At 41.2% G+C, this 16,058-nt stretch overlaps 1 protein-coding gene across 4 annotated transcripts in view; it reads left to right on the top strand.

Annotated features, from left to right (window-relative positions):
• Nnt (nicotinamide nucleotide transhydrogenase) overlaps positions 1–16,058 on the top strand; it is a 92,703-nt gene that overhangs the window by 70,625 nt on the left and 6,020 nt on the right. For all 4 annotated transcript variants that reach the window (XM_029543907.1, XM_029543908.1, XM_021208826.2 and 1 more), the window contains exons 18-19: positions 976–1,135; positions 3,462–3,543. In XM_029543907.1, the coding sequence (XP_029399767.1) occupies positions 976–1,135; positions 3,462–3,543 (242 nt within the window). The remainder of the gene's footprint in view (positions 1–975; positions 1,136–3,461; positions 3,544–16,058) is intronic.

Below are 16,058 nucleotides of genomic sequence, written 5' to 3'. Positions count from 1 at the left end.
GCTTTCTGGTCGTCGTGTTTTATCACAGCACTAGAAACCCTAACTAAGACAGTAAGTAATTTGAATTCTTAAAATGGGTTCTGTTCCTCAAAACATCCAGTTTCGTTCCCTTTCCCACATCCCCTCTTGATAAAACTAGAACACCTACTGCCTGCCTTACAGTTTAATCTGGGCATTGTACAGCATCACTCATGGAAGATCATCTGTGAACACACCAGGAGCGGGAGATGGCGTTCTCTGAATTCTCTCCTGAGATTATCTTCCTAGTGAAAAGGGTGGGCACAAACTGAAAGAGTACATCACCTTGCTTATCCGCCTCCTTGGAGGCGAGATATCTTAGAACCCTAATGATGAGTTAGTCTGTCTGCTTCTGTGATAATCACATATAAGATTTTCTGGAACTGTAAAACATTTGGAAAGTGAGAGTGTCCATATCCACATTTTTTTTTCTTGAATGCAGAAAGCTGTGGAGTTCTAAATGAAATGTGTGATTATCGTTTGGATTCCTCTGGCCGTCTTTGACATCTTAGATACAGTAGCAGAATTCACTGGAGAGATATATAAGGTCTTCTTGTGGGAATCTTTCTTTTTGCAAATCTCTGGTTCTCTTTCACTATGATGAAGTAGATATAAATATGGAGAGAGACATTGGTTATTCAGTATCTAGACGATAATAGTACATCCAAAATTTCATTAATTTCTATGTTTTATATGTAATTCACATTAAAATATTTGTTTTTGTTTTGTTGAAAACGTATTAGTGTGTAATTGACCAGGTTAGAAAAGTGATATGGTTCTTAGATATCTCTATTATTTGTTTTAAAATGATTTTAGGAGACACCCTTGGCTAAAATTCTTTAAATAGTTAAAACAGATTCCTTTACAGTGATGTTGAATTTCATGTACATAAAATTTATGCTGTTCTCAAGGTATTCCATGGATCAGACTCTCATAGATGCTGATTTTGCTCTTTAGGCCATGAACCGCTCCCTGGCTAATGTAATTCTCGGAGGCTATGGCACAACTTCAACAGCTGGTGGAAAACCCATGGAAATTTCTGGCACACATACAGAAATCAACCTTGACAATGCAGTTGAGATGATCCGGGAAGCTAACAGCATTGTTATTACTCCAGGTAAATAAATAAATAAGAAAGAAAGAAAGAAAGAAAGAAAGAAAGAAAGAAAGAAAGAAAGAAAGAAAGTATAATCTAGAAAAACGAAACAACCTATCACGGTTGTTTTGATTGATTATATTGATAGGAAAAAGGTACATGGAGACCTCCTCATTAAAGGTTTTGTTAGTTCTTTGAGAATTTCATGCAGGCTTGGGTCATACTCACCGCCGGCCCTTCCAAGACCCATTCCTTCTCTTTTCACCGACCTTTCTTTTTTCTTCTGAACTCATCAAGAGCATTTGTGCTACCCAGGTATTGGTGGATGTGTGGTCCTCCACTGGAGTAGGTTTTCCTCTAGGGCCTAGGGCCTGTCTTGCCATATGGATCTCCTTAGTTTTGGAAACAATGGAGACAGTAGCCATGGAATGGTCCGTGAATGAGAATTCGGGGCACTCTCAGTTAGGTCAATAGTTTAGAATAACATAAATAGTCTATCAATTGAAGGAGCGGATTCTGGCCATCATTTTGAGCTTCTGTCCTCATGGCAAGCTATTGTTGAGTGTCGCTTATTGTTACTTTTAGGGTATGTAAGATTTGATTAGGTATAACATGTAGAAGTGTCTGACTCTTTCCTTAGACCCAGTAGGTGTTAGTCTCTTTTCAAAAATCACTTGTTCAAGAGTTCATCAAGAATCTCTGGTTTTCTGAAGTGGTCTCTGTGGGTTTCAAAGCGAAGTTTTTGTGATGGAGGGTGAGGACTGCAGGCACCTGTGAGTGTAAGGATGTATGTCTAGATGGCTGTTAGGGATTATGGAGGCTTAATGAGTAGTTTCTGATTACGTTAGACAGTATGACTTGGGAGAAAGAGCTCATCTTGTAGTTTTGGCTGATTAAAGTGGTGGACTGAAAAGAACTTGTCACGGGAGTCCCAATATGTCACCTTTGTCCTTAATTTTTGCCTCTAACAGCTCGTATAATACAGACCAAGTCGTTTAATATCTCTTGGTCACAGCTCCTAGCGTGTATGACAGAGTTCTATTTTTGTGTTTGTCACAGAATGTCAAATTAAGATTTTAACCCTGTCATGCCGTTCTGGGAGTTTTCCAGAAGAAAGACTATGGACTCACCATGCAGACAATTTACTGGTTGAGAATGTAGTCTGATAAAAATAACAAATGTAAGGCAAATTTGATATTTTAATATGCACCTTAATGCAGGCAGTATTACTCTTTAAGGCATTTGAATGGTGGGTTTTGGTCGTTACAGAGCTAAGACTACTATTGCCAGTTACTGTATGGAAATACACTGTGATGTATGGGACATGCCTACATAGTGAATTGTCCTAGCCAAAAGACAACTGTGTGGCTTATTAAGAAGCTATGCCACTGTGTGAAGGTGTGACAACAGACAGGACGTGGTATCTTTCCTTCAGGAACTGTCTATCCCAGTTTAGAAGTCAGATAGGGAGATAAATAATGCCAAACGTATTTTGACAGTGGCCAAACTGAACTGCATAGAATTTTTTTTTTTTTCCTAAAGAGGAACCTACGAAGGGTTGTAAGGAAGTCAGGAATTGTTCTCAGCCTTAGAGGATGGATGGTGTTGTGGGCAGGAGAAGGCAGATATGATAGCTAGAGCAAGAGGTGGCATTTGGCAGGAAGAACTAGAAGAGTATTAACAGATGGGAGTCAACGTACAGGCAAGACAGACACAATCTTAGAGTTAAGGGAGAAGGGAGTCGGCAGACGGACCTTGGTTACGCCTCTACAAACCTCAACTTTTTATTTATTAAAGATGAAAGTAGAGTTGGAGGAGAAGGGTTTTAAGTTCTTTTTCTTTGAAGGCATTAGGTTTGGACAGTGGCCATGCTATACCAGAGCTCCCAGGCCGACCTGGGAGGATTTGGCATAGTTGCTTGCATCGTGGTGTGAGCTAAGATGTAAGGAGAGGCAGGGACAAATTCAAAGCCTCAGGGGAAAGATGTGGCTATTTAAGGAGAGCAGAAGGAGAAACACTAGTCAAGGTATTAGAGAAAGAATAGTGACAAAGCCAGGAGCGAGCCCCATGGGACTACAGTGGCATCAAAGACACGTGGGTGTGGACTAGTGTGGGCACATGGAGTGTAGCAGGGACATGCTGCAGCGTGAGACTTATGGAGAGACTAAGGAGGGCGTCATAAGATTTTGAGTTTCAGAAAGTCCAGTCTATAAGTCCACTTTCATTTAGTCCAGTTAACTGCCCATGTTGTCATAGAAATACGGTTTGATCAAGAGGGAGGCTATAATCCATAAGATGTCCAAGATAAAATCACCACATTCTTTTGTGTTTTTTATATCCCTCACAGGATACGGGCTCTGTGCAGCTAAAGCTCAGTACCCCATTGCCGATTTGGTGAAGATGCTTACTGAACAAGGCAAAAAAGTCAGGTTAGTGCACTGTGTGTAAGCGTTCGGTTGTGAAGAGAAGGGAATAGTGGGACATTTAAGGCAAGCGACCCTAGGGGAAGAGACGAGGCTGTCAAGAACCCTCCAGACTCGCAGTGCTGCTGTTGCTGCTGCCTGCTCTTGGGAGGGTGTTAGGCAGAGGAGTGGAGGACCGTGCACACCTAGCTCATTCCTCATGGGTCTCAAGGAGGAAGAGCCCAGTGGGTGTCACAATGCTGAGCTTACCTTCTGTTCCTCTCTGAGTCCCCACCAAGGGACATTGATTCCTGGCATCTAGGAAAGACAGTGAGCTCGCGAGGTCTTCCCTCAGGAACGCTGCTGTTCATTTTCTGGGTTCACTAGCAGTCGCACTGACTTGGTAGCATAGATAAGAGGCTCAAGATAATTCATTGAATGAGATTGGCTCACTAGGATGCTAATGTCTGTTCACCAGATTGTTAATATCTGTCACTAATAATTCCTTTTAAGTGTCAACTGCATACTTTTTGTCTTGGGACAGATGAAAAAGTAGACCCAAACCCAAGAGTGGACCTAGAGCTTGTCACAGGGTCTGTGCCAAACTGGATGTAGGATCATTCTTGCTTTTGTATGTCCCATCCGTTTATGATTCTAAAGGAGGCATAGGCAATGAGGTCAGAGGTCCTTTACCCGGTCTTAGTGTCATTTTACTCCCTCCCACCCTTTATCACGGCTCCAGCCCTGCCTAAAATCTATGGTGTGTGCTTTTCAGTACATGAAGTGTCAAGATGCTATTTTATGGTAGGAGGGACCAACATTGTTCTGATGCAGAGGATTTTCATACTTGGTGATGTTATTAAATAAATTGGAGATGAGAAAAGTCATTGACTTTAGTTTTTCATCAAAGTATTAAAAATGGACTCATTTTTTGGTTATTTATTCTTATTTCATATCAATTATTAAGCGGTTCATTCTTTCTTAGTCATAGTCTTCCATTTCAAAGCACTTGCAAGCCTACAAGTGAAAAGGATGTGTTAAAGAGCCTTGTATGGTTTCCTAAAAAGGAAATGACTTTCTTTATTCAATCCACATGTGAAAAAGTCCAATATATTAGTAACGCCTCCCATCACCGTGTAAGTGTTTAGGGGCTGAGTGGCGATCGTAATAAAACAGAGCATGGAAGATGGCCTTTATGTTTTGGTTTTCCTCAGTGAAGGAGGCCTGGATGTGGCATGCCTCTCTTGTTACTCACTGATCAGCCGAGGCTAACAAGACAGCTTAGAGAATCAGTTCCGCGTTACAAGAGTGGATGTGGAATTGAAGCTCAGTATCTGAGGGGCCAAGGAGGTAGCCCAGTAGGCGTAGTGCTTGCTGCACAAGGATGTGGGTCTGAGTTGATTTTCAGCACCTATGTAAAAAGGGGGGGGGCGTGGTGGTCCGTGCTTGTAAGCCTAGCACTGAGGAGGTAGGGACTAGTGGATCCCGAGAGCTCACTGGCCAGCGAGCGTAGCCTAATTGGCAAGCACAGCACCATTACAGTAAGGTCAGCAGTTTCCTGACTTTTGACCTATGGGCACTTAGAAACACATAGAAACACATAGAAACCCCCACACACAGTCACACATACACACACAGGCAAACAGACACATATATATTCATGTACAGCACACACAGAGTTACACACAGTCACAGAGAGAGACACACACATACACACAGAGAGAGACATACATACACACACACATAGATACACATACACAGACACACACACACATAGGCACACACACAGATATATATATATTACACACACACACACACACACACACACACATAGGCACACCCAGAGAGAGAGACATGCATACAAACACATACATACAGTCTCACATAGAACACATGCACACATATATACATAGACACACACACACACAGACACAGAGTCACACACAGACACACACACATAGAAAATCATTGTGACTGTTGGGCAGCTTGGAAGTAGAAAGGGTATGAAAGGTGATGGAAAAGAGAAATGAAAAAAGTCTGAAAAGATATCAGGCACATGAACTTTTAGTTTCTGATTTGATTAAAATGAGAATTTTACCCATGATGACATAGATAAACTACTGCTGCTATATGTATTTCTGCATAGGAGGAGGAATTATTTAAGGTTCATAAGACATTTAATTATACATCTATAAAGGGACTATCCCGCTATAAGTTATAGATTATTGGGGTGATTTTGTGACTATAATAGAAACCTTTTTGTAAAAACACCCCATGGTTTTGCATAATTGTTGAAAATGCTTGTTAAAAATAGTTATCAAATTTGTTTATAACTCATAATGTAGAATTAGAATAAAATTATTAGTCGGATTTCACTAGCTGTGAGTTATAGATACTGGCTTATGTTCATCTGCCTTTCATCTTCAAGATGGACTTACATATGATATATCATACTTTTTACTATCATGTGTTGAATTTTCAGCCAGCGTTGGCTCTGTGATATGGCATTTTGTAGTTTTCGGTTGAATGAAATGGACAAGAACTGTTCTTATAAACACAATGACTGTAGTCTGTCAGACTTGCCCAGTTTAGTCTCTGTGGATTTTCTTTACTAAGGAAATCAGGTAAACTCTGACTCTGCTTTATGTGTGTTATCATCTTTTTATAGGGGAAATGAAAATTTTTATTAACCAAGTACACACACACACACACACACACACACACACACACAGTAGTATTTTTTTTTTTTTTTTATATTTTTATAAAGAGGCACATGTCTGAACTCGAGGTGGCTGCCGCGGTTACCTCGTATTTTAATGAAATAAATCTGTATTTACAGTTGGTGGTAATTTCGCCCTTTCATCACTCCATGGAGCTCCCACGGTGTTATTGAGTGCAGCTGCTGGGCCCCTGGGTTGAGGAGGTCTTTGTGCCTTAGGACCCCAGCATGCCTAACGTCCAGATGCAGTGACATATTCACACACTGCCCCCTGTGGAATCATGCCAACACGAACATACGATTGCCATCAATTAGTCACGCCCGAGTGGTGCCAAGAGACGTCACATCTGTCGTACAGTCTGTCTGGCTTTCATGTCCCATGATTGACTTAGAGACACTACTGTTTCCTTCACTTTGGCCACAGTCATAACATGCTCTCCAAGGCTTGAGAGGTTGTGACGAAGCACGCGGCTTTTTGTGACAAGAACGCATTCTGGGTCGCCCATGTCATGAAAGTTTAGTGCTGAAGGTACCACTAGCTTCTCAGTTGTGTAGTCAGCCAGCATACAAACCTTATGCTGGTTTTTGAATGTTTTAAAGATTAAAAAACCTTACAGTGTAAGAGCACAGATATTTCTTTTCTCTTTCCTTCCCAAACTTTGGATTGGCGTTAGTTCAGTCTTTTCAGTGTAAGACAGGAATAGCATCTCTAAGGAGTAAATCTTAGAAAGTTGTATTATTTTTCTCATTTGTAATTAATAACTACTTGATTTTCTTTCTCTAAAGTGTGATCACGTGCATTATCGCAGAAGTCCTTTTGAATTTGTGGAAACACTTTCCGACTTTGATTGACTCATTGACATTAAGCGTTACTTTTAAATTTGATTCAGTTTAATTTTATTTGCGTAGGCACTTGCCTGCCTGCATGTATGTTTAAGCACTAGATGCATGTCTGGCGCCTGTGGAGGTCAGAAGAGGGCATTGGTTATTCTCGGACTGGAGTTACAGATGGTTGAGAATCGAACCCTGGTCCTCTGGAAGAGCAGCAACTGTTCTTAAGTGCTAAGCCCTCCCAGTGTTCGTTGGTTCATTGGTTCGTTGGTTCCTTGGTTTGTCGGTTCGTCGGTTCGTTGGTTCGTTGGTTCGTTGGTTCCTCCCTCCCTCCCCCCTCTCCCTCTCCTTCCCCTCCCTCCCTCCCCCCTCTCTCTCTCTTTCTTTCTCCCCTCCCCTTTACATTTAGGTTGCTATTCAACTGTAGCTAGTAACAGCTCATCAGAGCTTTTTATTTGGTAGGTACTGATAATACAAAGCTATAAAAGTCCAGTTCCCAATCTCATAGTTATGAAGTAAAAAAAAAAAAAAAAAGTGTCACGTAAGGTGAGTGGAGCGAGGAGAATCATGTCGGTTACTGCTCAGGGACATTTCCAATCATTTCTGTACTAATGACATAAACTGGTGGCAGGCTTAAAAAAAAAAAAGATATGTGTGTGTCTCTGTGTGTTAGCTACTTCATTTAACACATCAACTTGCCTATGATATTTGCAGCTTAGTAGTGTTCTACAGTCTTATGTCGTGTGGCTAATGGTTTAAATGTATGTTGTGTTTTTTTTCCCCCTAAGAAATCAGTTCCTCAACACGTTTTAAAATGAAATATTTTGAGTCTCTAACTAGATTCAAATTGGGAGAGTTAAGGTTTCTATGATGTGTTGGGTTGAGGGCACAGAGAGAGCTACCACACGCAGACTTGTGATGCTACCAAGGCACATGACATGCTTCTGAAGGGAATGCACAGTGGGCCAGGTGAATGATCTAGTAGAGAATTTGAATATCTGGCAGCCTCATGATAGTGTTGTAGCACTCTTTTCTTTTTATTTTCTTTTTAAAAAGTTTTTTATTAGGTATTTTCTTTATTTACATTTCAAATGTTATCCCCTTTCATGGTTTCCCCTCTGAAAAACCCCTATGCCCACCTCCTGCTCACCAATCCACCCACTCCTGCGTCCCTGTTCTGGCAATCCCTTATACTGGGCCATTGAGCCTTCACAGGGCCAGGGGCCTCTCCTCCCATTGATGTCCAACAAGTCCATCCTCTGCTACACATATGTGGCTGGAGCTATGGGTCCCTCCATGTGTACTCTTTGGTTGGTGGTTTAGTCACTGGGAGCTCTGGGGGTACTGGTTGGTTCATATTGTTCTTCCTCCTATGGGGCTGCAAACCTCTTCAGCTCCTTGGGTTCTTTCTCTAGCTCCTCCATTGGGGACCCTGTGCTCAATCCAATGGTTGACTGAGAGCATCTGCCTCTGTATTTGTCAGGCACTGGCAGAGCCTCTCAGGAGACAGCTATATCAGGCTCCTGTCAGCAAGCACTTCTTGGTATCCACAATAGTGTCTGGGTTGGTAACTGTATATGGGATGGATCCCCAGGTGGGGCAGTCTGTGGATGGTCATTCTTTCAGTCTCTGCTCCACACTTTGTCCCTATCTCCTCCCAAGTATATTATGTCCCCCCTTCTAAGAAGGACCGAAGTACCCACACTTTGGTCTTCCTTCTTCTTGAGCTTCATGTGGTCTGTGAATTGTATCTTGGGTATTCTGAGCTTCTGGGCTAATATCACTTATCAGTGAGTGTATACCATGTGTGTTCTTTGGGTAGCACTCTTTTCTTAAGGATATGACTATTCATACTGATGATCAATCTCTGAACAAATAATTGTGTAGTACTTTGCTTCAGGTACTATTCTAGATCCTGGAGATAGATCAGTGAATAAAATATTCAAGTTCTTAGTGCTTATCTTAGTTACTGTTCTATTGATGTGAAGAAACACCATGACCAAAGCAACTCTTAGAAAAGTAAGTGTTTATTTGGGGGAACTGCGTATAGTTTCAGAGGGTTAGCCTGTGATCATAATTGCAGGAAGCAGGCGGATATGGCAGTTGAGCACCTTGTATTCTGATCCTAGGCTGCAGACACAGAGAAAGAGAGGAGGAAAGGAAGTGGGAAAGGGAAAGAGAGAGAGAGAGAGAGAGAGAGAGAGAGAGAGAGAGAGAGAGAGAGAGAGAGATTAAGGTTGGGCTTGGTATGAGTTTTTGAAAATATCAAAGCCCATCCCCAGTGATACACCTCCTCCAAGAAGACCACACCTACTCCAGCAAGACCACACCTCCTAATCCTTCCCAAATTGTTCCACTAACTGCAGACTAAGCTTTCAAATATATGGGCCTATGGGAATAATTCTCCTTCAGATGACCCACAGTGTTACAGGGCTTACATTCACTTGAGAGGTTAGGATAGTAGTATTTCAGGATTCAATTCTGAATTGGAGGGACGTGGTTTTCTTCCTTTTCCCGCATTAATTGATTTATTTTTTTTTCACTTTACATCCCAATCAAAGCCCCTACCTCCTCCCAGCAGCTCTCCCATCCCCTTCCTCCCCCTCTCCTGTGAGAACGGGGATGGATGCCTGTGGCACATTCGGATGCTAACTGAAAAGAGGAAGAGAAGTGACACCAGCGAGTGCTGGTGACAGTGAGCTAGGCAGTGCTTCTGCTACCTTGCACTCGGCTGACTTGTCTGCTTGAGTAGTGGGAAGAGGGTGAGAGCAAGGTTGTCTGTGCAGTCGTGCAACTCTGCTAAGGGAAGCTAAGCAAGCACAGGCACTCACTCACGTAGACCTGAAGCCTTCGTATAGGGTTGTCAGCAGTCCCCCAGATGAAGAGTGTCAGTGAGGGGATAGAGAGATGGCTCAGTGGTTCAGAGCACTGACTGCTCTTCCAGAGGACCCGAGTTCAATTCCCAGCCCCCACATGGCAGTTTGTGGCTGTCTGTAACTCCAAAGTCCAACTCCCTCACAGAGACATAAATGCAGGTTCTGTGGAAGGCTGTGATGACATTCAATATGAATGTCCCCTGGAAGGGCTTGTTATCTCTCTGAGTACCCTGATGTTGTATGTTACATGGACCAGATAGGAAACATGGCTGTAGACTGGTAAGCATTTCTTCTTTACTAGAAGAACAACGTCCATTATTCTATGCTAGAAAAATTATGAGGCCCTTTTATGAGTTCTTTGACTTGTATAACATTTTTTTTTTCTCCTGAGAAAGGGAAGAAAGTGAATGGACACCAGATATCAGAATCAGAGTAGTGGTTCATCTCTTAATTGACTTCAGATGAAGAAAGGGAGGTACAGAGCATAATCCCAGTACTGGAAAACCATAGGCAATTGGATGAAGCCTTTCTTCTCATTTAGAATCCTGCGAGTGACTTTGTCTACCTCCTAACAACGCTCAACATTTTAGAAAGCACAGCATCTGTGTTTAACTTATGAAACCTCGCCAGAGAGAGTGACTGCATGATGTTTCTCAGTGATTGATTTTTATGGACAGCAGCTGCCTTGCCATGAATATTTTTTTTATTTCATCATTACCACGATTCTCTTCTGATGAAAAAGACTAACCTCACCCAGCTTGTCTTAGAGTGACCAAAGATGATTTCGGTAACATTTACTATGCTGACTTCATGTTTTAGAAGGTTTCTATTTCAAAACAATTTGCTAAAATTTGTTGCCTAAAAACTCCCTTTGTGTTTTTTAAGGAACTTATGACTATCAATGAAAGATTTTGGATAAGTATTGGATAGAGCAACAGATCTTCTCTTTTCAGTCTGCCATATTTTCCACAGGAGAAATGTGTAACTAAAATGTAAAACTACTGACTCTAGTAACAAACTCTTTTATTATTTTTAGGGGCCCTCTTCCCTAAAATGGATTATTGTCACATACAAATCTAGAATACAGAAGTCCTTGAAGGATTCTTTATTGCATTCACAGAGGGATTTCTAACCCGTTCTGGGGCACAATACCATGTATAAGTGATGTAATTCCAAATAACTGTTTCCTCTCCTAGGATGGCTTTAAGGTAGTAAGAAGATCTTTAAAGTCCAATTTATTACTAAGGTGTGATATTCCTCTAATTTGGATGTAGAGACTCTGGTACGTAGACGTCACTTTTATTTCCTCAGATGATGAGGTGAGATGAGAGCGGAACCCAAGCTGTGTGGATATGCAGAGCGTTTCTTTCTGTTCTAACTACCTAGACATAGGCCTGGAAGCTTGTAGCTGCGATGTAGTCTAATCTTCTAAGCTGACTGATTTAATCTGGCTTCTCTGGGCTCCTGACGTAATTGCTCCGCTTGGCCTCATGCTGACATAGAAGAGGAAATCTAACAAATTGTGTGACATTATGGAAACAGTTTATTATTCACAAGTCCCAGAGAGGAGGAGTAGTAATCTTCCCAATTAAGGCCGATTCAGAAGATGAGAAGGGAAGCTGTCATGTCCCGCCCAGCCGCTGAGGTGACAAAGAGACAGGTACCTAGAAGCCCAGACCTTTACTAAGGTTCAAGGCAGTACCTGAACAATTTCTCTGGGAGGAGCTGAGTTTAGAGAAAGTGGGTAGGAATCTTTGGCTACCGTGAGGCTGCAGCATAGCTCAGTTGTGTAGGGATGGCGCTGTAACAGCCTCTGGGAGCAGGAGGCAGAAAGCTGGAAACTGTCAAGGATGACTATGTCGCATTTGGTGTATGTGATAGTGCTGTGCTCCAAAAGGGTACCGAGGCATAAAATGACAAGTATTTACAACAGTTTTAAAAAGTGTATCTATCTATCTTTCTATCTGTCTGTCTGTCTGTCTGTCTGTCTGTCTGTCTGTCTGTCTTACCTATCCATCCATTCTTCTGTCATATACATCCTGACCATAGTTCCCTTCTCCCAACTTTTCTCAGTTCCTCTCCACTCCCCAAGATCCACTCCTTCTCCATTTCCCTTCAGAAAAGAGCAGGCCTCTCAGAGATGTCAACCAATCATGGCATAATAAGTTACAGTAAAACTAGGCTTATGCCCTCATATCAAGACTGGGCATGGCAACCCCGTAGGAGTTGTGTCAACAGTTTTAATGATTTTAATGATTTAGAAATAATTTAGAAATAATTATATATTTGAAACAGAAGTAGATTTCCAGCAAATGACTCCTTATTTTTTTTTTTTTTTTAACTTTTCTCCCTGTCTTTTTCCTAATTTACCAGTTTCCAAAATACTTAAGAAAATTGTGAGGTGGTGGATTTGGGAAGGCAGAATTCCAAGATATTGTCAATATGCATTGCTTCCCTTATACAGTTTGCTTTTAAAATAAAAATAACCATAAAGGAAGGGAAGTTAACCCTTCAATGTTACTAAATATGGAAATAATTTTGCACACAGACTAAAAAAGACTTAAAACCAGGTAGGTGAAGGTTATAGAGTATGTCTTTAACAAATGTCTAGGGAGCCTTTTGATATTTGAAACTTCAGCATCTACAAGCTGGAGAAAATACTAGAAGCTTCAGGAAGGAGCCTCATTGTACTTAGTTTCTTTGTCTACTTGTTGAATTAGAATGTTCAGTTCAATAAACCATTCTTCATGATTCATAGCTGACCTAGACGGACATTTCCATAATGTCAACAGGAAAATAGGGTTTATTTGGATGGTTGTGGTTGGACCCATGTAGGGGAATATTTTATAATCTTTAATAGCTCCACATGCCCAAGAACAACTGCTACAGTGAACCCTGGTTGGGACATACTGTTTTCAAAGTCTGTCATCATGGACATTGGTGTCGTTGTGTCTCCTTTAAAACATAGGGCATTTAAAATCTAATGTGAGGTTGCAAAGAGTTGCAAGAGCAGGGCTTATATCATTGTGGATTATAAAAGAAGCTTTTAAAAAATTACACTTTTGAATTTCTCCCTTCCCAGATTTTATCCAGTTACTTGATATTCATGAATAGCCCTGTGCACATTCTTACTTGTTTTTATTTTTTTCTTGGCTAATTAAAAAGGCCCAGAAGATTGGGTTGTTTCATTAGAGTACATTGCTCCATTTCCCACCTCCCCAAAGGGTTTGAGCCTATTTTTAATTGGTAACTGAGGGCTAAGCGTCTTTGTTACATAAGGTTCCATCAAAGACTATAATTTTCGTAGTTGAAAGACAAAAATAACAAAAAGCACTGGGAGATACTTGCAGAGATTATACTGACTTCTCTGGTGTTTATGGGTCTGACAGATAAAGTAATAGCACTGTTTTGCCTACTAGTATCTGTGGACTTTTGAAATTTGACTCCATCAGCGTAGACATGCATGTGAATATTATCTATCACCAAGTTCCCAGTGAGTCTAATGTTCAATGTTCATAATTATTGGATTTAATCTATATTGAGTGTATCAATTCTCTGGTTTTTTTTTTTTTTGATACAAGTACAGAGAACTTTCTGCTTTGGGGGGGGGCTATATTAGGAATTACTATATACTATGTTAGCATTTCAAGGTAAAAATTAGAAAAGCAACCTAGAATGTTGCTAAAAAAACATTTGTTGTAAAGTAAAAATGTGTGTTGTTTTGAAATACGTGAATATTAGGAAATACACACTTAATTGATGAGTGTGATAAACATTTCTATTACCAAGGCATATTTGAGCAGAATACTGTAGTACTGCATTATTGTCTTAGCCAGTGTTCTATTCTGTGACAAGACACCACGACCGCAGCAACTCTTACAAAAGAAAGCTTTGAATTGGGGCTTACATACAGTTCCAGAGGCTTAGTCTGTCTTTATCATGGTGAGAAACATGGCGGCACACAGGCAGACATTCTGCCGAAGGAGTGGCTGAGCGTTCTACATCCGAATCCACAGGCAGCAGGAGGAGAGAGTCACTGGGCCTGACGTGGTCTTTTGAAACCTCAGAGTCCACCCCTAGTGACACACTTCCTCTAACAAGGCCACAACTCCTAATCTCTCTCAAGTAATGCCACTCTCCAATGACCAAGCATTCAAATATCTGAGCCTGTGGAAAGGCCGTGCTTGTTCAAACCATCACAGTTACTAAGGCCTCCATTTGTTTGGTGCTGGCGTAAAGCACTTTGCAGGGAAAGTGCTTTTGTTAACTCTCCTGTGCAGTGAGCACTTCTAACTGCTACCTGAACCCTAAATTCTTCCTTTAGAAAGAGACTTAGGATTTTACCAACCAGCGTGTCTTCTTGGGATATGCTGTTTCAACCCTTATTCTTTTAACTGAAGGTTGAAGTGGAACATAGGGAGTGTGGCCACTGACCAGCAAGGCTGGATCCTTTGCATAAGGAGCTGCTGCTAAGAAGAGCACATTGATGCCCATGTGTAATAATGGTATAGGAGGAGGAGCCGAAGGAAGCCCTGGGTGCGTGGACAATCTGTCTGTGATTCCGTGTTAGCAGTTATTTTCCCTTTGTAGAGCCCCGCTGTGGTCAGGGATCACTGACTCAGCTTTTAAAGTATGTGCCTAATAGAGGATCATTTTCCTGCTCCAAAGAGAAGAACCAAAAGGCTGGTAGTCTTTCTTGCTATAATTCTGGATATTCTTCATGTGATGATGGATCATTGATGAGCTTTGGCCAGTCGGTTTGTGGAAATTGCTGGTTATGGCCAACCTGTGTCTAATACAATTAATTTTAATATGTACTTTGGAGATTAGCCAGCCACAAGGGCCAGAATTGTTATAAACTCATGTGACTCATCAGTATGCATATATATTTCTACAAATTTGAGTGTGTTCTGTTATTTCTCTCAAAACATTGGCATTCTCTTTTAATAATCTTACATGTAGTTTGCTCCAAACATAGAGCCCCAAAGCTCAGGGTAATAAATTATTATGCAAACAGATATACAAAATGATCCCTCCTTTGGGATAGTCATTGTAACATGACGGTTAGGTTGGTGATTATTTACCCTTCACAACTAGCCAAACAGAAATAATGTCTTTATGCAGTCTGTAGCTAATCAAGATGTTAGAGCAAGAGCTAATATAGTCCAAGAGTCTCAATTTTTTTAAAACTTGGTCCAAGACATCAGTATTAAAGCATAAAGATGGCAGACAGAGAAATTTAAAGATAACAAAGGCAGTATTAAAAACAAAGAGCAAATTGAAATTAAATAAAAAAAATTGGAACCAAAGAGGCACACAACATTGAATTCTAAAATAGAAAAACATGGAGTGTGTACTGGGCTGTCAGCTAAAATAGAAAGCCCAGTCCATGGGCTTCTCTGGTGGACTAAATTATACCTTCTCTCCCCACGCCTGTGCCCTGATCCTCATAGCCTTAGATGCTAGCTTGTCACTGTCTTAAGTTATTTGTGTTGCTTCAAGGTGAACAACAAGGTGGAGTGGGAGTATGTGCACATTCATGCAGTATGCACAGCGGCCAGAAGAGGGCACCAGATTCCTCGGAGCTTTTAAATAGGTGGTTGGGAACAACCTTGGGGATTAAGAGCTGTGCCTCCAGGCCTTGGGAAGAGCAGTTAAGAGCTCTTATCTGCAGAGCCAGCTCTCTAGACCCCTCCCCTCTTTCTGATCGAGTGACGGTAGGCAGAGGCTCTGATAATCATTTGGATAGCATTTTAATTTGGTCAGATATACGTGTGACAAGGGTTATGTAAGGGGGTGTTATTACATATCTTTTACTATGAATAGGGGTTCCTGCAAGATTAAAAAAAACTGTACATGTGTGGCTGGGAAAATAGTAAGGTCATCTATGCATAAGTCTCTCCCCCAGTGATTTAACTTATTTGTTGAGAATTTTGTTCAATATACAGATGGTATTCTTCTTCAACATCCTTTCCCACCTGTCTACCCACCCAACTTCATGTTCCTTCTTTCACTTCCAACAAACAAAGAAACAAACAAACACCCCAAAACAACAACAAAACCTACTAAAGAACCTTGCGGAGTTCTGTTTGTGTTGCCCCGACTACTCGTGAGCG

The sequence above is a fragment of the Mus pahari genome, chromosome 11, assembly GCF_900095145.1.
Source record: "Mus pahari chromosome 11, PAHARI_EIJ_v1.1, whole genome shotgun sequence".
Lineage (NCBI taxonomy): Eukaryota > Metazoa > Chordata > Mammalia > Rodentia > Muridae > Mus > Mus pahari.
Note: the sequence above shows the minus strand (reverse complement) of the source record. Positions and strands in the feature narration are given on the sequence as shown.